The sequence below is a fragment of the Panthera onca genome, chromosome E1 (genome assembly GCF_046562875.1).
Source record: "Panthera onca isolate mPanOnc1 chromosome E1, mPanOnc1 haplotype 2, whole genome shotgun sequence".
In the NCBI taxonomy this organism is placed as follows: domain Eukaryota; kingdom Metazoa; phylum Chordata; class Mammalia; order Carnivora; family Felidae; genus Panthera; species Panthera onca.
Window position 1 is genome coordinate 52,624,777 of NC_138352.1, and position 20,851 is coordinate 52,645,627.

The 20,851-nt window shown below is 50.6% G+C and overlaps 1 protein-coding gene across 1 annotated transcript in view; it reads left to right on the plus strand.

The window, feature by feature from the left end:
- Positions 1 to 1,616: 1,616 nt before the first annotated feature.
- FAM117A (family with sequence similarity 117 member A) overlaps positions 1,617 to 20,851 on the plus strand; it is a 43,722-nt gene continuing 24,487 nt past the window's right edge. The window contains exon 1 of the mRNA XM_060646340.3: positions 1,617 to 1,871. Within this exon, the coding sequence (XP_060502323.1) occupies positions 1,676 to 1,871 (196 nt within the window). The 5' untranslated portion in view covers positions 1,617 to 1,675. The remainder of the gene's footprint in view (positions 1,872 to 20,851) is intronic.

Here is a 20,851-nt window from a genome sequence, read left to right on the forward strand (position 1 = left end):
AGACTCTGATTTTTTTTATCAGTTCATCAGTTTTTGTTCATTTCTATCTGCCTGTGTTAAAGTTGTCTTCTTCATGGAAAAGAATTACAGCATTTCCCAGCCAATAAAAAAGATTTCAAATGCCAGATCTTGAAGTATACCCTTCAACTCCGCTAGAGTATACTTTTTGCAAAGAAAACCATTCTTCAGGATGTTCCACTGCCTCAGTTTGTTTTGTGTATGTAAACTGATTTTAGTATTCAACCAACTCTTGAATTTCCACTTTGGGTATTATCTGTTTTCAATACATAATCACAGAATGACCTCTCCTTGCCTTGCAGGATGCTCCCAGATTACCTCCTTTTCTCTGATTAGCTAGTATGGCTTCAGGGAATACCTTCATTTTAACATTAAAGTGGGCAAAAACAGAAATAGAAAGATAACTCTGTAGCAAGATCAAAAATAGAATTCATAGCTAAATATAAATCTGGAGGGAATTATCCAATTATTTGTGTGGTCCCTTATCGCAGACAATCCAGGGTTCATTGCCTTTTGCTTTTTCCATATATAGAACAAAACAGTTAATAAATACCAAGTGTAATATTTTTTTCTTTTGAAGAGTAATAGTTTTTAATAGTAACTTAAGTGCCGTTTCCTTCCCAAATATCCTCATATATATTATAGCATTGATTTTTACAAAAGCACGCATCGTCTTCGGGGACCGTCTCATCTCATTTTGACTTGTAGGTCAGAGAGCATAAAACTGGGAAGACCAGGATTTGCTAATGGAGTCACTGTGCAAATTTGGGCAAGTTTCTCACTTTGTTCCTTCCACTCTGCTGAGTTAGACTTGGAATGGACGGCTCTGAAGGGAAATTCCCAGCTCCTTTTCAGTCTCAATATAATTTACAGGCTAGCAGCTGCTTTTTTTTTTTTTTTTTTTTTTTTTGGGTTGGACCCACACCAGCTAGGGACTTGGAAACGTGGAGAAAGACAAATGTGGGTGTCACATGAGGCACGGTAGCCATTAAGTTCACGAAGATAATGCAAATCGCACGCAAATATATGCAAACTTTGTATTAATGTGTAGAATCTTACTTTGGAGCTTGCAAGCAGCACTGAGATCCTATGAGGACTCAAAACTCACATTTTTAGGTTAAATCAAAAGTAATGCTTTTTGAACTTATCGCTTTCTTGGTGCTTGCCGGGCACAATTACTGGAAGTTTGACACTCCTCCCTACCCCCCATAATGATTTTACTAGTATTTGATTCCATCTTACACCCGGCCCCGCCCCCGCTTAGCCTGACGTCACGTGACAGAGTATTTGCATACTACCTGGGACTGGGTGTGACGCTCCCCTTTTCTGCGTCTTCTCATTGGTGGCACTGGAGAACCAGCCCTCTTCCGGATGGACCAATCAGCGGCCCCTCGGGCAGAGGAAAGCGGGAGGGGGTGGGATGAGGGTGGGGTCTAGGGTTGGATCGCTAGGCATATCGACCAATCATCCACTAGAAAGGGAAGAACAAGCCGCGAATTGGTTGGGAGGAGGGGTCTGGGGGTATGCGGGCCAATGAGAGCTCTGGGCTGAGGGGGCCGGTCTCCGCCCCGCAGGGCAGATAAGCGGCCGCAGCGGGGGTTGGGGGGCTGTGTGGGGCTCGCTGTGGGGCCGAGGCAGGCAGGCTGTCGGGCGGGCGATGGCGGGGGCCGCAGCGGGCGGCAGAGGCGGAGGTCCCTGGGGGCCGGGGCGCGGAGGGGCCGGGGGGCTCCGGCGGGGTTGCTCTCCCCCAGCCCCCGTCGGCTCCCCCCGGGCTGGGCTGCAGCCGCTCAGGGCCACGGTCCCCTTCCAGCTGCAGCAGCCGCACCAGCGCCGGGACGGGGGTGGCCGCGCAGGTGAGCCGGGCCTGGAGCGGGTACCGGGGGGAGGAGTCGTTGGGGGAGGGGGGGCGCGTGACGGGGGGGAGGGGTGTGGGGAGAAGCGTGAGGGGGAAGTGGACGGGGGCGAGGGGCGAGAAAGGGGGTCGCGCAAAGTCTGCGAGGGCGGCGAGAGCGAGGAGCGGTGAACGCTGGGTCCACCGCTGGGACGGAGTGTGCGGGGAGTCGGGGCCGGGAGGTGAGGGGAGGGACATGGCAGACGGAGGCTGGCTTTGGGGGCGTAACCGAAAAGTGGGCAGAGGTGTCGTGTGGGGGTGAGTGGAAGACGCAGGGGTGGCAGCGAGGTGTGAGGAAGGAATGAGTGGCGCGTGAAGGGGGCTCCCTGTGCAGGCTGGCGCTGGAGCGAGGAGCCGGTGGGCGCTGGACGTCTGCACCGGGAGGGGGAGGGGCATGGAGGAGAGCCCCGTGGAGCCATGTGTTACTTCTCCAACTTGAGTTTGGCCCCGGCATCCCGCTCCACAGCTCTGGAGTTCCTTTCCCCAGCCCTTCACGTGCACTTCCCTTTATGCCACCTCCCGGAGCTGATTTCATCCGAGCCGTTGGAATAAGTTAGTTTAACGGCGTTCACTACGGTACAAACGCTCCGCTCCGATTTCCCTACATTCCTCTTGGTGTGGCCCACAAGTTGTATGCTCCCAGATCATTGAGCTGCTTAATATGGCTGTCTCATTCCAAGCATCGTGTGTGTGTGTGTGTGTGTGTGTGTGTGTGTGTGTGTGTGTGTAGAGCCTGGGCAGTTTGCCCCCTGCCATTCCCTCCTACCCCCACCAAGGCTGTTTTTGTCCCAGGCATTGCCAGCCAACGTGGCAGTGGGGTGAGGGCTACAGTCAAGTACACTGTGGCAAATACCCCCATTTTCTGAACAGCACTGAGACGGTGTCTTAAGAGCAGCTTGGTGTGGTGGGTGTGGGGAAGCTAGGGAGGAGCAAGGTTAACCTTGCTTTCACACTCAAAGCTGTGATGGATCCCCCACAAAGGCAGGCAGTTAGGAATGGGGAAAGGAACCCACTGACATGAGGAGGTTGGCAATAAGTGGAAAGTGAGGCTTGCACTTGATTCACACCAGATGTGAAAAAGATCACTGCACACTTCCAAAGCCTCAGAGTCTACCAAACGTACAGGAGTCATGGTCTCTGCCATCTAATGGTTAATGACATTCTCTACACCAGAGTTTCTTGAGCTTTTTGTGATTACTAAGCCTCATCGCCACACTCCCCCCTCCTGAAATTATAGTTGCTACAGTGCCTTTCTAGATAGGAACGGGATTAAGAGGGTCTCTGAAGTTGAAAGTCCAAGTCTCTTTGGATGGGCAGTGTGAATGTTAACACTGCATCTTGGAACACAGAAAACTTGGGCAAATCGGGCAGCAAGATGGCGACCAACTAGTAAAAAGTATGCCTAGAATCTGGTAGCGTAGAGCAGGGCAATGCCCAAACTCATGCCTATCTTGAGCCATAAAGCAAACCACAAGGTTACAAACCTGTTGGTTTTGTTTGGACTTCCCTGGAGTCCAGGGAAGTTAGTAGAACAGCGAGCACCAGAGCCTTAGTCGCTTTTAGTAGAAATCAACAGAAAGCCTGCCTATGCAGTAGCTGGAAATCTGGTAGCGATCGTATTTTAAGAGCAGTCATTTTGTGTCTACCACAGAACTAACACTGAAGGCACAAGCACTGGTGGATGCTGTGGAAAGAAGAGTGTAGGTTTGGATACCTGGGTTCTTTACATGGCCTCTTTCTATAAGGCCACGGGCCCTAAGATCCTGGTAAAAACCATAGGAAGCTAGAGTTCTGCATAACTTTTTGCGTGGTTTCGGGCGCGTTGAGTGGCTTCTTGTGTATGGATTTGGGCTGATGGGTAAATTCTGCACCTGTTCGTACCCCAGAGGCATTCATGAGGCAATTATCTGGTATCTAGTGGGATTATGGATAGATTTTCAGCGAGGCAGGACAGAGGAAAGGTAGAAGGAAGGAGCGGTCTGGGCCTGTGGACTTCTTTGTGAGTAGACGTTAAGGGAAACGTGTATGGCCTTTGGTTTAGGAGCACATTAGGTCTTCTACGTGTTAACTTTACCGTCTATGTGCATTCAGATTGTTTCCATATCTTGCACTTGAGAAGTGGCAGGAATGGTTTCCTCTAGGCCAGTAGGGTATGTGTGATAGGAGGAAACGCCTTGCATTCATAAACCCTTAAGAGAATCCTCCTGGCTTTGGGTGCCAGAATTCCTGCATTTACGATCCAGGCTCTGCCATTTACTAGCAGAAGGTGCCATCCGTGTTTGCCGCTGCTGATCGTCACCCTTCTCTCCACCTAGCCAAGGTGAGAGCAGTGTTGGCCAAAACCCATTGCCTTTCAGGCTTCAAAGAGCAAACCTATATTGGTCTGGAACCAGTACTGCAGGTTTCAGAATTTCAGGGCCTCCTCCTGCACTTGTATTCCCTCATCTTTTAAAATGAGCTTTCTAAACAGGGCTCTGGAACCCAACTGTTGAAAACGGGCCCGTGAGCTGGGACTGGGTTTCAGGGATAGTCAGGTGTCATCACTGTTTGTTTCCCATCTCGAGGCGACGTAGCGTTCAGGGCTGTGCAGTTATCTCTCTCCCACACACCCCGTTGTGTTCCTGACGAGATATGTTAGACCTTGTAACACAGGGTGACGGTGTAAAGAACGGATTTACCTTCTGTGGCCATTCATCCATAAGGAATGTCTTCATAAAGTGAGGAACGGCTTCATTCTTTTCTGAGCCTGGGCTAGCAGTGCGGAAGGCAAAAGAAAGCCCTGAGGAAAATGAAGGTCAACTCTAAGAAAGCTAAGATCAACCAGTGGGGAATAGCAACCCAAGATACATTTCTTATGGCAGTTCCCCCTCTAATTAAATTCTCATTTGCTTCTCATGTCAACTGGAGGCTGCTAACTTTTATGTTCTTCCAGGACCACTGATGGACCAAATGGGACTAGGAGGTGAATTGTTCTGGGTTTCAGTCTTCCCTATCCTGCTTAGTGTCTCTGTCTTCATATCTCTAGAATGAAGATAATGTTTAATCCAGCTTTGCAAATTCTTCTCTAGTGGAGAAGAATTACTGGGGCCAGCTAGGTGCTGGGGGAGCCAAGTGTTGCCTGTGTACCTCCTGTGCCCATCAGAACCTTCTTCAACCAAGGGTTGGCAATTATGGCCTGCAGCCAGATCCAGGCCTCTGCCTGTTTTTGTAAATAAAGTTTTATTGGAACACAGCCATGCTCCTTTCTTTAGTGTTGTCTGTGGCTGTTTTTGCACCATGGTGACAGAGTTGACTAGTTGTGATCGAGACCATAAGGCTCACAAAGCTTAAAATATTTACTATCATAGCGCTTTGTAGGAAAAGTTGGGATACCTTTGTCTTAGACAATGTTCCTTACCATTATTCCTGTATAAAGATCAATTTCAATACGTGTAGCGTATACTTTCTCAGAAAATTCTAAGAGGGTAAAGAAAGGTAACAAGCCTATATTCCCACTCCTATTTTAGGCGAAAAGAAAAGGGGGGGTGGTCATCTGCCTCTAGTCAGTTCTCAGTCTTTGTGGGAGATCAGCACGTGTGAATGGAGGCTATCTACCCTCCACTGCCCACCCGCCCCGCCGCTGTCTTCAGGTGGCATGTGTTCAGTGGACATAAACTAATTTGGATTTACATAAAAGCTTGACTGTTAGGCAAATGTGTACCCCCTCCCTTCGTACCCCCATCGGAAACAACTGCAGTGAACGCATTTCAACTCCATTGGAAATTACTTGAGGTTTATCTCCTGTTTGGGATTTTTCTCCACACCTTTTCTCTTTCTGAACAGACCGCTGACGGCCGGCGGTAGTCATGGCCGCCCTAAAATGCTGGCTTCCCCACGGGGACGTAGGATGGGTTTACTTCAAATGTCCACTTGGTTCTCCTGGATGGCCGTTTCAGTGAATATAAGGCCGCATTGTTATTAGCAATGCTATCGGTAATTATTAAACTCCTTTCCTTGCAGTGCTTTGGAAACTTAGTCCTTGGGGGATGGGTGTTTAGATAGGTCTGGAACCACATAAAGGAGGTCCCTTATTAGGGACCTTGAGAGACAGCCCTCATCAATTCCTGGTCCTTCTGGACCCTGGTACCAGAAGCAATCCCAATTCTTCTATGCCAAGGAACCACCTTGCTATAATGAAGCCTGGGGGTGCACTTTTAAATCCTTCAAGAGCTCCAGCTGTTCTTGAAAACTCTGTGATGGAGGCAGCTTCTGTCTGGGAAGCGTTAAACACCGCTTAGCCTGATGCTGCTTACTTGCTTTTGACAGCTTTGCCCACACCAGGCACACGGTCAGCAAAACGCACTGCTGGAAGTCTCTCTTAAATTATATCACCGGTGACGGCATCCTTGAAATTTGGGGGCCACGGTTGCCTCACTGCTTTATCCCTCTGGTACGCAAAGGAGTGTGGGTCCAAGTGCTCTTTGGTGTTTTGGATCGCTAAGGATTATGTATATGGGAAGTTCCCCGCTCACGTAACGTAGAGCTAGGATACTTTAAACCATCTGAGGTCAGTGGAGGAGGGGTGAGAACAAAAGTGGGGTGTGATGGTAACAGGACATGATTCTCTCTGGTTCCAAGTGCAGCCAGATCTCCAGAAAATTTGGGGTGGGACCGGAAAACTTCCAGTTGCGGTGGCCACATGAGTTTTGCCAAAGTAGTTGGGGGGCTTTAATAGCAGAGAACACTTTACCCGTATTTTTGGCTACGTTATATCGAACGGTGTCATGGGCACCACGGCCACGCTCTTCCTTGATCTTACTCTTTTTCTCATGAAAGTGTAATTAACATACAGCGTTATATTAGTTTCAGCTGTACAAGATGGTACACCCATTCTATACATCACTCAGTGTATTCCCTGGTCTTAATGGAAGTGTTAGAAATCAGGCGTCCTCGGGGCTCCTGGCTGGCTCAGTTGGTGGAGCGTGTGACTCTTGATCTCTGGGCTGTGACATCGAGCCCCACGTTGGGTGTAGAGATTACTTTTTAAAAAAGGAAAACAGGGGCGCCTGGGTGGCTCGGTCGGTTAAGTGTCCGACTTCGGCTCAGGTCATGATCTCGCGGTCCGTGGGTTCGAGCCCCGCGTCGGGCTCTGGGCTGACAGCTCAGAGCCTGGAGCCTGCTTCGGATTCTGTGTCTCCCTCTCTCTCTGCCCCTCCCCCGTTCATGCTCTGTCTCTCTCTGTCTCAAAAATAAATAAATGTTAAAAAAAAAATTTTAAAAAATAAAAAATAAAAAAGGAAAACAAAGCAAGCATCCTCCTCTGGGTTTGTACGCTTCTCACATAGAGCCTTTGTGCTATAAGGATTCACACTTCAAAGTGTGATATGTTGTGGGGGCAGGTCTGCTGTTTCAATCTGGCTGACACAATCCCATTTATCAAGTGCTGTTTGACACCTGCTCAAATGCTTTCCTAGTCATACCTGGGCTTACCCTTATTCTACAGGCAGTTTGGAGCCCTCTCAAGGGGCTGCAAGGGGAAAACCTGTGTCTCCTTCCCAATCTAGAGAGAAGGTGGGTACCTACCAGCATGTTGGTTGAGTGAGAGTGGACAATCCCTTCTTGGGTTGTTAGTAAGTTTTACCCCACTTTGAGGTGGCTAGAACAGGAGCCGGGAGGAGTGGAAGCCGCCAAAAGATGAGTGGGAGACTTGGGCCACTTTTCCCCCTGCCTGAGTTGAATCTTCACAGAGGGCTCCATTATTTGGTTTGCAGGGTTATGAATTAACCAAACACGAGCCGAATCTATTCACATTGTTAGGTCAAAACCAAATCCTGATCTCTGAGAGAAAAGAGTTTTGGATTATATTTGAAGTTATAAATTATCCGTGCTCCAATTCCTCTCCAGCGGTGTGGCGCTTGTGAAGGGCTCGTTGTTCTTGGGAACAGCTGTATGGAGGGAGTTTCTCTACCGCCGGCTGCCCGCACTCAGGCCTCCAGCTCATGGTCCCCACCAAACCTCCTGGTTTTGAAAACTCTTCCCGGCGCTATGCTTCTCTCCTCCACACCTCTTCCTCAGGGTCACTACAAAGCTGCGTGCTCAGCTCGGAGTCTTTTAAATGTTTGTCCTCAGGCCCGAATGAGCCTCGGTTCACTTTCACTGTGTCAGAAGGCTACAGCCAATCAAGGGTGGATTTAACGAACTGAGAAGAATGCTATCAAAGTGTCTCATGATAGGGAATCTTTTAGCTCCAGGAACCTGGAACTGAAGTCTGGGCTCTGTGCAGACAGACACTTACCCTGCCCTGCTCACGAGCCCTAGATGGAGTGCCTTGAGCTCAGCATTGCCTGCGCATGGACAGTTGTTACTTCCGGCTCCCTAATAAAAAGGGTGGGAGGCTGGGGGAGGCCTGGGAAGATTCCTCTGGGGGTTTTGGTTGATCTGAAGCAGCAGGCCTGTGATCAGGGGCAGTGGAATCTTCTGTGTGGCTGCCCGAATGTGGCTTCTTAGAGAATGGGCAGTATTTGGCAGGGCAGAGTTCTAAGTTTGGGGTGCCTCTTCTCGGGCCCTGAACTCCCTATCTTGCAAGTGGAGGGTGGCTTTTGGAGGTGGAGGGAACTATGTTAATCAGCGCAGGCCCAGTCTACCCCCAGCTCTGTTACCTGAATCCCCTGTCATCTGATCCTAAATGAAAACATGCGCGAGAGCCTTGTGGTCTCACCTCCTTAAGAGGCAAAGGTAGGATTAACCATAAGACTTCAAGAGCAAATTACTAACACGTCCACAAGTGAATAAAATACAAAGCCAGGCAGGAGGAGGCATAGAATAAAGGAATATTTAGTGTTAGGTAGGGTTAATTAGAGAATTACTGGGATATTTCTAGTAAGTTCTTTTGTTGTTTTTTTTTAATTGGCCAATGTGTTATTCTCCCTAAGGTTGAATTAAGCGTTTACTCTCCTCTCTTCCCTTCCCTTTCAAAAGTGGCATTGGTGTGGCCCTGTCTGGTCAGCTGTGTTTCTTCACTTTTTCAGATCTCTTTAGGCCCTTCAGCCCGTGCTGCAAATTGTGTGCCTGCCTTTTTAAAAGGTAGGCACCTCATGTTTCAAGTTCAAGTGCAATGGAACTCACCCTGCAGCTTGAACAGATTTGAGTGTTTTTGCAGAGGGAGGGCCAGGGCAGATGGGGAGTGTCGTGTTCAATAAATACTTGTTGGATTGAGTTGCTGGAAAGGCAGCAGGGGTGGGGAGAGTGAGCCACACTTCCCCCAGGCTCATTTGAAATGGTTTTTCCCACTTCTGGTCCCCACACACTGTGCCCCCTTTATAATACCTCTCTGCAGCTACTTCCAAGGCAACCCCCCCCCCCCCCCACCACCCCGAAGTGTTAGTGTTCTCTCTCTCTTTAAATCACTGGTCTCCTATTCATCCTGGTCATTGGGCTTGAAGCCCAGCTGGTGGCAAAGACGTGGCATTTCCATGGATGTCATTGCTAGGCCTGTAGGTTCCCTTCCCTTCGTACTTAAAGCCAGAGGGTGAGCTTGGGCAATTAGTTACCAGGTCGATCCATGAAAACAGCCAACGTTTAGGATTTTGTTATGATTCCGTGAAAAAAAAAAAAAGCCAGACTACCTGGCTTTATTTAGGCTTAGAAGTGGCTATGGGTGACAGGCCAAGGAAACCAAGATGAATACTGGGTACCCTTTCATTCCAGGTGGATTTACACCACATTCCTAGTAGTGTTCTAATGTATAGCAAAGGGAAGCGGAAAAACAAAGTGTGAATCGCTGGCCTTTCTAGGCTAGGGAGCAGAACTGGCTGTGGGCCTGGGGTGGGGGTGGGGCGGGGTTCAGGCTTCACCCAGAGGTGTGATCAGGCTGGGAGTCCCCCTCTCCCAAGCCAGACACCATCCCGCTCCTCCTGTGCCCCCCAGGCCTCCAGCAAGCGGGGAAATGCTCGAAAGAGATGCCCATCATCCTTCTCCGAGCCCTGGACACATGCACCGTCATCCACGGAGACTGTGTTCCTCTGCCTTTCAAGTTGCCAACCATGGGCCCGGCGGCTTAGTCAAAATGGTTTTATACACCTGCCCAGCTGGGGGGTGGGGGCGGGTAACTTTGGACAGAGTAAGATTGTGATTGAGAGGAAGGAGAGACAGCTTCTGTTACCTCGACCTCCCTTCTCCTCCTCCCTACCCCACACACTACTGCCTTCCCTTGAAGAGTTTTCTGTGCTCGGTGCGTGTTTGATCACCCACACGGCTTGGAGAGAACGGGCGCCCATGACACGTGTGCTCCCTGCCCCACACCTGCGAGCTGGCTGTAAACCTGCCACGCGGCCTCTGTCTGGGGATTGTCTTTGTAACTCATACCCATCAGATATGACAGACCAACTGGGGTTGAGGGTGGAGCTCGATGGCCTTTGGCGAGACGGAGGGGATGCAACCAGAGAGCTTTCTCACGGCATTACGCAGTCTGGATTTAGAGATTGTGAAGAAGGCGGTATGAGCCGCGCACCCGTGTGGCGTGTGTACCTCTCACTGCCGAGAGCAGCATCTGGGCTCTTTCTCGCTGGAACCGCGGACCTGGGTGGTTCTGCGTTCACAGGAGAAGACGAAAGCAGCTACTTCACACGGAAAGCAAAGTCGGTGAATCCCAACAAGTTTTTGTCTTGTTCAGGGAAGTTGAGCTTATAAGTAGCTCTAGCCTTTTTTTTTTTTTTTCTTCAGCCCTGTAGGTGCAGGTGGCATTTACTTGTTTTCGCAGATAAGTCACCGAGGCCCGGAAAGGAAGTGACTTGCCCCAGACCACGTGACTAATAAAGCCCTGTTGCTCCTGATCTCAGGGCTCTTCCCACATCTGTGTGGAGAACCCATTGTGAATTTCCTCCCAGGTTGGCACCCTCTGCTGCCTGCCCCGCACACGCCCAGCCTTTGTTTCCCTTCTGCGTGTATGCCTGGAGCCCAGGAGTGGAAATTCGTTCGTTCGGTTGACCCAAAGAGAATTGGAAAGGAAAAGGGACGGCAAAGAAGCGTGTTCGTTCCTTGGGCACCCCATCAGCGCCTGTCCGTTTGGTGTGGCCCATTGGGAGGTGGTGGTTAGTGTATTAAACGTGTGATAGGATAGTGGCACCATTTCCGCGCGGAATGCGAAGCTAACCAGGGACAGATAGACCCAGGAGGCAGGCAGGGTTTTCCTGCCTTTGTGGGGTCACAGTCCTGGAGAGCTTGGGGCCATGTCAGGGAGAGACCCCTAAGATAGAGCCTATGGGAAAGGGCGTCTTTCTTATATGTGACTGCTTGGAACCCCACAGAGCACCTGGGAATAAGTGCGGGTGGTGCGTTCCTTCGGTGGGGGGCAGGGGCGGGTGGCATGGTACCACGATGACAGCTTAGTCTTCCTTACAGGGAGGGAATCCCTGGTGCAAAGCACCCCCCTCCCCGCCACGCTCTATTTGAGTGCGTCTCCTCCTCCTAGCTTCAGGTTACGTGGGAGTAGTCACTGTGACATGTGGTAGTGCCTTGATGAGACCAGCATGCGCGCAGTAAAGGGGAATATTGGGGACTGGAACTCAGGAGAAAGCTCCATCATCTAGGGGCTTGGTGTCACGGAGAACTGCCTGGCCTGCTTCACAGAGGTCACCTGGCCTCTCCCGAGAGGGTGACGGGCAGCTCTTCCCTCCTGACCTCTCGCACGAAACTAGATTTTGTGTAGAATTCTTGAATGTTCCGATAGCTGTATGCCGACCTGCAGTGCTTCTCAACTTCATAAGGGAGAATCCCATTATGACAAATATTATCGAAAACAATTGTGTATAATAAAACTATTTCCATGGTTCATATAACTGCTTTGTTGTTGTTTTTTTGTGGTTTTTGTTGTTTAAAGAAACGAGTAACCGACCATTTTCTGTATCAGGTACTCTTTCTTGTCCCTGCCCATATATGAGTTCATCCCTAAGCCGGGGCACTTGAGCCCTAGCTGTTTGCATTGGAGGCAGGGAGAAGGGAGAGGAGCAGTGGACCCACCACCAAGTAGCAAGGGCCCCCTGGCTTCCATTTCATCTCGAACCTTCCACCCTCCGATACGTCCTTGTTTTCAAACAGAACACCACCCAAAGACCCAACAAAGGACGGTATGTGCATTTATCTGAACATGAGTGTGTGTCTGGAGCGTGAGTGACCACGTAGGTGTCGAGTAAGTGTGTGCGTGTGAAAAGGTGCACGTGACAGAAAGCGAATGGCAAAAGCAGGTGGGGCCAGGGTCTGACAGAAGGTGAATCTGGGTAAAGGTTATGTGGGGGTCCCATATGCTGTTCGTGTGCTGGCATCTGTGAGCTCGAGATTATTTCCGAATAAAAAGTTTAAAACATGAGTACACGCTTGACTAGTGTGACTGGACCAGGAGTTCTGTAGAATATATGCTCTCTTCCCTCCATCTTATAACATCTCTTATTCTCCCCATTTAACAGACAGCAAAACTGAAGCCCAGAGAAGTAAAGTGACCGCGTAGCGCACGGGGGCGAGGCAGGATTGGGGTCCACGTATTGACCCCTGTAGTAGGCCACCCCTCAGGAGACTAGACTGCGGCTTGTCCTTACTCCCTGAGCGGGATAAGGGGGCCATCAGAGTCCAAGAACGATCGGGTGCCTGCCGTGGCGTGCCTGAGCCCCGTCCGTGCCCCGCGCTGGCCCAGCCCGGGGGTCAGCAGCACTGCAGCAGTCTGCCGAAGTGCACTGAGTACGCTCATGATGTCCAGGTACCTCCTCGGGGAAAACTGCTTCCTCTTCTAAGAAACACTCTTAACTCTGCTCTTTAGTCAGCTCTCTACGTTTCTTAAAGTGCAGGAGACCGGAGGCCTGTCTTGCGCCAGAGCCGTGGAGTGATTCTATTTTGAGTTTTTACGTCCGCGATCGGAGGGTGAGAACAGTTGGGTTTGGTATAGAAAGCAACGCCAGAGTACGGGCCTGGGCCAGAGCGCTTTCTCGACTGAGCACCAGGTGGCCGGTGGACCCTCAGGAGCCTGGGGTGGGGTGGGGGGGACATTTATGCAGTTCGGTGCGGCGTGTCTTCCCAAGTGCCCAGGAGGTACAACTTCGTACACAAAGGGAGGGCTCGCTCTCAGTCATCAAAAACCTACTAACCACAGGACCCGAAGAGGGTGCATCTGACCATCCCGCTGAGCCAGCAGAGGGAGAAGTTCAGACGCTGTCATTTGTTTCCTGGCCCCTTTGCTTGAACCCCAAACCACATGTTTTACAGCTCTCTGCGCTCCTTGAACCCCTTGAATTATTCCTGACAGTGTTGCTTAACCGATATTCCCCCTCCCCCCCAGCTTCCAGAATTGGGGTAAGCGAGTAAGTCTTCCTCTACTTAACACAGAGAGTACAGTTTTGGCAAAAATTTAGTTTTAGCACGTGTCCTTTATCTGCAGGGCCTTCCTGTGGCCACCCTAGAGCCATGAGACTGGTTAAGTGGGGCATCAAAGGATTTTTTTTTTCCCCATGGGCTCCAGCCAGTTATGTGAAATAAACCCATGAACATTTGCTGTATTATTACCCCAGCTCCTGTGGACTCAGATTGCTTGCCTTAAGGCGGTCATCAAGTTATAAGGGCTATCCCCGCTATTCTCCGATTCTTCTCGGCTCTGTCCTACCCCTAAAAAAGTGCCAGGTGGATGACATCCAGGGTCAGAACAAGATGCAGGAGGATGGGGGAAGACCGCCCCCTAATTCCTGTTGGGTCGTGTGCAGCTTAGCCGTGTAAAGGGGGCCAAAAGCTGTCTACTTAGACGGGACAGCGGCAAAGGAGCCTTGTTGTTCCAGTTGTTTTTTTTTTTTTTTTAAGTATTTATTTATTTATTTGTGTATTTAGCGAGAACAAGTGGGGGAGGGGCAGAGGGGAACAGAGAATCTGAAGTGGGTTCCGCGCTGACAGCATAGAGCCAGCATAGAGCTCGAAATCACGAACCTGGAGATCATGACCTGAGCCGAGGTCAAGACACTTAATGGACTGAGCCCCCCGGGCACCTGTCAGTTCCAGTTCTCAGAGGTACAGATAGGACGTCTTGGTAATTAACCTCCCAAACGGTTTCTCTGGACCAAATTTTCCTTTGCTTCAGGCGGCTAAACCTTTTCTTCGCCTGATTTATAAAAGAAGATACCAATACTATTTAACAGCCCTTGATTTAAGAGCAGGCACAAAGCCCATCGCGTACGGGGAAGGTGGCGTAACTTACCCCCCAGTGACATGTATTGCCCCGTCCACCTCCGTCTGTGCAAGCACGTGTAGAGAGGTGACCTGGCAAGCGTCCTTCTGCTCTGAAGTCATCAGTGGTCTTGGGCATACACTGATGGTAGGAAAAAAATCATCATACCTTTCGAGGCTGTTTCTGGAGGGTCCATCTAATCTTGCTTTTCAGACTAGGTTTACCCGGGAGGCACTGCATAACCTTTGAGCCTCCCATCTGAACAACCGGAGAGATCAGGGCAGCATTGCAGGGGCTGTCCTGGAATGTTGCCCAGCACACTTTGGGGTTTTTCCACCGGTAGGGCAACAGCCTGGGAGTTTGCCTGGGATTTGAGGTTAGGCTAGGTCAGTTCCAGAATGTCCGAGGCCGGGTGGAGAACCACTAGGTGGGATGTAGCAGTCTCTTGGGTATCTCCTCTTTGCAGCCGGGGGACGCAGTAGAACTGGCGGAAGGAGATGGTTGTAACCAGAGAAGATTTTGCACAAGTAGGACAGCATGGTCCATGCAGCTTTGCAAGGCTGCGAGGGCTGAGCAGAGGGACCCTAACAGGGTTTTAGACCCTGAGGCAAAGCAAATCCTGTGACCGTAACTTCCTGGTCCTGAATAATTGAGCAATTGCTTCTTAAAGCCACCCCCCCCCCCCCCCCCCCAGCAAAATGAACCTGAGTCAGTGTTAAGAGCAGAGAGCCTGACAGGTTCCAACCTAGTGAGGTGTAGCCAGCAAGCAAATGTGCCCTCTGAGCTCTGATGCCTGCTCGCCCGGTCATGTGACCAGACCTTCTGCCTGTGGCTAGCTGCAGGTAAACTGAGCACTGTTTATACGCTCCAGCTTGGTCTGGGAGCCCACAGCACAGCTGTCTTGATCGGCCAAATCTCCCTTTGAATCTGTGAACTTGTGCCCCGCCCCTGCCCCTTGACTTACCTTACCTTGCCCCAGATGATAGCGTGGGCTCTGAGCTTTCCATTTAGCTGAATCGGTCACCGGCCATCTTTTATTTACCCTTTAATAGTTGGGGAATTCTAAAACTAGAGGAGGCTCAGACTCCTCTGCTGTCACTCCCTGCCTTCTGGGGGTGACTCCTGAGACATCCGGGGGCATACAGTTATCTCTCCCCAGAGCTGCTTGGGGGCAGTCCTCCTCATCTAATTATGATGAGCCAGGAGGTTCTTCCTTTTATCCAGCTAGACTCTCTCCTATTCTAACTAAAGTCTGTTTGCTTTCCTTCGCTTTTGCACCCATGCCGAGGACTGATGAATTCTAAGGCCTTAGAAGCTACCTTTCCTTTAGCCACTTTTACCTATGTTTCCAAGATCTCACTGGTTTCTCCATTCCTGTGACAGAGCTAGTTGTGGCAAATGGATGCCCAGGGGTAACTTAGCTGGGCATCGCTGAGGTTATATCCACTTCCGATTGTGTCTCTGGACCTGGAGAAGCCCCTTCAGTCTGCCCATGGTCTTGGTCTTGCTCCCGGGATGACGTGACCTTTCTTAATTTAACGTTACCTCCTTCATTGGGTATCTTTATTCTACCTCGTACTGATTTACATCTTTCAATTCCTTGCCTCAGATTAAGCCTCATTCGCTGTTTCGTTTCGTCTCGCCCACCTTCCCTTTCCCCAAATTAGAAGTCCAGAGCAGTGACCCAATTGAATTTGACTACAACCTGCCAAGATTGAAATGTTCAAGGGTTTAGATCCTTGCTGAGGAGGGGACAGAATTTCCGTCTTCCCAAATCAAGCCAGTCCTTTTTTTTCCCCCACAACTTTTATTTCAGAGAATTTCCAACCTACAGAAAAATCGTAAGCACCACGCACACCCGTTTATCTTTCATCTAGAGGCACCGATAACTTTTTGCTACAATTGTCAAATCTCTCTTCTCTCCTTCTATGTATTAGGTATGTGTGTGTCTAGACTTACGTGTGCATCCGTATGTGTGTTTTGTTTGTTTTTTGTGAACTGTTTGGAAATTACAAATATCGTGACACTTCACCCTTCCAATTTTAGTAATGTGCTGCCGAAGCGAGCACATCGTGACACTTCACCCTTAACCTCAGTGGCAGCTCCTGAGAATAAGGCCATTCTTCTACATTATCATTGATATCTCTGCGGGAGAGAGAGAGAGAAAGAGAGAATGAGAATATCCCAAGCATCCCAAGCAGGCTCCATGCTGAGCATTGAGCATTGAGCCCAATGCGGGGCTCAATCTCACGACCCTGGGATCATGACCTAAGCCAAAATCAAAAGTCAGGTGCTTAACCAACCGAGCCATTCAGCTACCCCCAAAATAAAAATAAAAATTCTTTTGGGTTTTGGAATCGTCAGCGGGGAGTGGGGGGAGGCAACAAAACAGGGTGAATCAAATTCCGTCGAAGACTAGGTGTTTTGCGTGAGTTGGGCTGATATTAAATTGAATAATAGTTGCTTACACAGATATTGCTGTCCGGCAGTTTGCTTGAGATCAGGGAGAAGGCAAGCTGGATGGAACTAAAACTAAGTCCTAGTTTGTTCACAAAGCAGACATTATTTTGACGATTTGGAGTTCTTATTTCTTTTCTTTCTTTCACCCACTTTGCATTCTCCTCACCAGAAAAGGAATCTCTTCATTTTTTAAATTGTCTTTTTCTTCCCCTTGGCCCCGCCCAAGATGCCCAGCGGGTAAAACAGTGTTCCTGAGACCCAGGTATGATCACCCTGGTTCCTAGCGAGGGAAAGGACTAGAATTCTTCTAACCCGTGGAAGCCGTTCCTCAATCAAAGCAGCCAGCCAGTCAGAGACTGGAGCCGGACAGTGGAGGACGGGGGTGGGAATTATACCCTCAAAAGTCTTCTCCCGGATTAAAAAGATCCGCATCTCCATTGTCTGTGGGGCCCCGGAGAAATCAGTTCTCCTCTTTACACGAGGGTGTGTCACAGACCCCCCACCTGTAACACACCGGAAACTCTGCCTCCTGTTCTGTAGGTGAGTTCACGAGAGTATGGGGTGCACACATTCAGAGCGGGAATCACTGAGTTTCAGTCACAGGTGTCCCCTTGTAGGATTTGTTGTGGACGAACCTTCTCAGTCTCTGATGCTGCCTTTCCCTCAGTTGATCTTACAAGACTACCTGGGAGCTGACTGGATGTTGTGATTCCTTCTTGACTTGATAGGAATCAGATTGTTGCGAGAAGTGAAAATACGGAGGGGTTTGTGCCCGCCCTCCGAGTTTATAGGCCGCCCAGAGATTCCTCACTCCCAAATAACCGTGGGTGGGGATTTTTTTGTTTGTAAGAGAGGGCTAGGCTATGTGCTATTTATGCTACGCGTGCAGAGTCCAAGTAGATCCCAAAGGGAAGCGTGATCCAATCACTAACTGCTAGTATTTTGTGTTAAGGATGTTGAAATCCTGCAGAACTCTTCAGAGAATTCAGATAAAAGGTGAAAAGTTCACGCCACTTCCTTTTCTTCCAACTGCGGGTTCTTGAGAATCGAATAACTGAGTAACTGCTGTCTACTCTTTTTGTACGCGCACACGCGCACACACACGCATACATGCACACTTGAGATTACCCTTTTCCTCCTTGCTGCTACAAAGAGTCAGCCTCTTCCTTATTTTTTCCCCCCACAGTGACATCTCTAGATGGGTTGCTCCTGGCCCTTCTCTCCCGCTTCCCATAGATGTGGTCTGTGTGCTGGGAAGTCAGACACGGCCAGAAATGCTCTCACTTGTGTTGCACACTTAACCATGGACTTAGGAATTCACTGAGGGTCTGGCTGAGTGGTTTCTCATGCATATACAAATTTCATCGCTCTTTTCTGTTTAGGTAAGCCTTCGCGGTAAGGGAAATGTGATGTTACTCTTGTTTCCTTCTTTCTTTTTAGATCTGGTTTCTGTAGCTTCTCCATGTCGTGGTTGAAAATGAGCTCTTTGCTCGGCGCCGAAAGAAGCTTTGTTTAAAGCCCCAGGTTTGATTTTCCCATCTGGGATGGTTGGGGTCTCCTTGGGCTTTCCAAGGAGGGCTTCTAACTCTTGTACAGTCATGTTGGGGATTTCAGTTTGACCACAACTTCCCTCCAAAACCCACATGTCCCTGAGTTAAGCAAGCAGTTCGGCAGCACTGGACTATACAGGTTGCTCCCAAGATCTGTCTGCAGTGTTTAATCCCAACACACGTACTGAAATGGAACAAGAATCCTTATAAAGCTGCTGGAAGGAACTTCCCCTACCGGCTGCCAATCTGTTCCTGGGGAAGTGTTTAGAAATTCTGATTCCCTGTTTCACTTTGCTCCTCTCCAGATTCACATCCCCCCCCCACCTCCTCCCCCAACAAAAGGGCCGCATCACAGCCTGGAGGGGGGGGCGGGACGGGGCAGGGCCTGCTCCCTTGATGGCCAGCTTTATGCCCCCCGGCCTCAGCTTCCCAGACTGCCCCGCCCTGCCAGCTCCTCTTTCTGAAGGAAGATGCCTGCCGGCAAGAAGCAGATTGTAGGAAAACACGTATGCTCTGATCTCATTTTTATTAAAAAGACAGATGCATACACACATGCGTGGAGAGAGCTCAGGAAGGGTTGCGTACAGGTGGCAATCTCCTGAGTGGGGACACGCATCGTTTTTATTTTTCAGTTCCTGCTCACCTGCATTTTCGTATTTCCTCCAATGCAGGTACAGCTTCCGTTACAGTATGTGATCTCTCTTTAAGAGAGGAGGCGAGAAGGCTAGTGCTGGTAATGCTCCAAAGCCCAGCGACATGAGAAAGTGACTCCCAGCTCACTTGTGAGACCAGCTGGTTGTTGAGTTTTGGCCACGTGTGCGACCTCGCTGGCCATCTTTCTCCCTTTTGTAGTCCTTCTGGGGTATTTTGGACCACTAGGTCTCACGTTAACAGAGAATGAGGGAGAGGAGCCTTGTCTTATTTCCCAAGCTTCTCCTGCGTTGCTCCAAAGGTAGCAACATGAGTGAAGTCATCCCCCGCCCAGATGCCCGGCCGGGACCCTCTGGTCAGCGGCTGGTTTCTCCGTGCAAGCTGCCAAACCTCCACCCCACGCTCTATCTCTGGCCATGTTGAGAAAGACAGCCACAAAAGCCTCACTTCCTGCATCATCTGCTGCCTTCCTCCTTCCCCTGACCCCCTCTTGCCCTTCAGCCGTCATCCTTCTTTGGGTTCCTGGGGTGGGGGGTTGCTGGTGTGGTCAGGCCTGAGCTGATCTCCAGCCAGGGGATAGGAGGGAACAGCAGAGACAGTGTCCTCCTTCATCCTTGTCCCCGTGCCCACTTCCCATATCACTGGTGCTTATAGACTGGCGTGTCGTGGGCACTCTGGAGGAGTCCGCCGGTCTGTGGTGGTGCGCCAGGCCCCTCTTGGCCACTCTCGGTCCCGCGTCCTGTCTGCTCTTTGCTTTCCGCCCCCTGGACCCTCCCCCCAATGCACAGACACCTGACCGCTGGCCCTGTCCACTCGGAGCCCCTGTCCCCGAAGCCATACAAATGCAGCAGTTGGGAAACCGAACCAAGTGGCGCTGGAAGATAGCACCTGAGGCTTCTTATCTCCGGCATGCGCTGTTGTGTTTTGTTTTTTCCATTTGCCGTTGCCCAAGAACCCAAGCCTCCGCCGCTGCTCAGCTGCATGGTGAAATGGCCTGGCCCCGTGCCAGGGTGCTTCGCCAGGTGGTTGGGCTGTGGAGGCTGCTACATGCGATGGGCCGATAATACCCCACAGCGCTGTAAACAGGACACTCCACCCTCCCGCAGGCATCCAGCTGGTGCCCGTCCCCCCCCCTCCGCACCCCCCCCCCCAAGGCCTGCTGCTTTGTCACAGGCCCCATCGTGATACGGGCGTTGCTTCTCAGCTAGGGGAGCCGATTGTCTTGTTTCCCTCCCCCCCCAGCTTCCCAAATCTGAGAGGGGTACTTTCCAGAAATGAAACCAGTTCATCTTCCAACCACAAGCAACCGTCGCGACCTCTCAGTGCTGCCGCTTTAGCTGTACTCCCACAGTGGCCGCGCAGACCCCAGTCCCCAGATCTTTCTGGTATGTCCGTGAGGGCTCAGCCCCATTTCGACGATGCTCTCACTCGGGGGACTTCTCAGGGGACGGTCCCACCTGAGCTAGGTCTCCGTGGGCGGCACAGCTTCTCCAAGCGGCTGTGTGTCCCTCTCCATTTATTCAGGGTGGTGCCCATACTGGCTTAGACTGGCATTAATAAAGCAGAGGCTTTGACGCCGGAGTAGTGCACGTTCCCAAGGGATAACGTGGCTAGAGCTCGTTCTCTTCCTAGGCTCCTTCCCCTCCCCACCCCCCCCCCCCACCGCCACCTTCTGTCCTGAAGAATCGTAGAAGAGGAAGGGATTAAGTGACGTTAACTGGTTCAACCTGATCTGTCTGGTGAAGACTTTAAAGCAATTTTGCCTCTCATCTTCTGCTGTTTAGAGCATCCCTAGGAGGGAACGTAGGCTGGGCTCGCTCTCCTGGTTGCCAGATGGGAGAGCAGGCTCAGTGAGATCGGGTGGCAGTGGCTGCAGTCACATCACGAGGTGGGTAGAGCCTTGGTCCCAACTAACTGGCTCCCTCACGTCAGAGCTGCTTCTGGATCTGCGGGGCCCACGTTGCTCCAGACTGTCGCCCCCTTGAGGGTGGCACAATACATGTCACTGTCTGATTCTAGCTTTGGATGGTGTTCCATTTAGTGGCGGGGGCCGGGGCGGGGGCGGGGGGTAGAACTTGACACCTTGGTTTTGCCCTTTATTGGTTT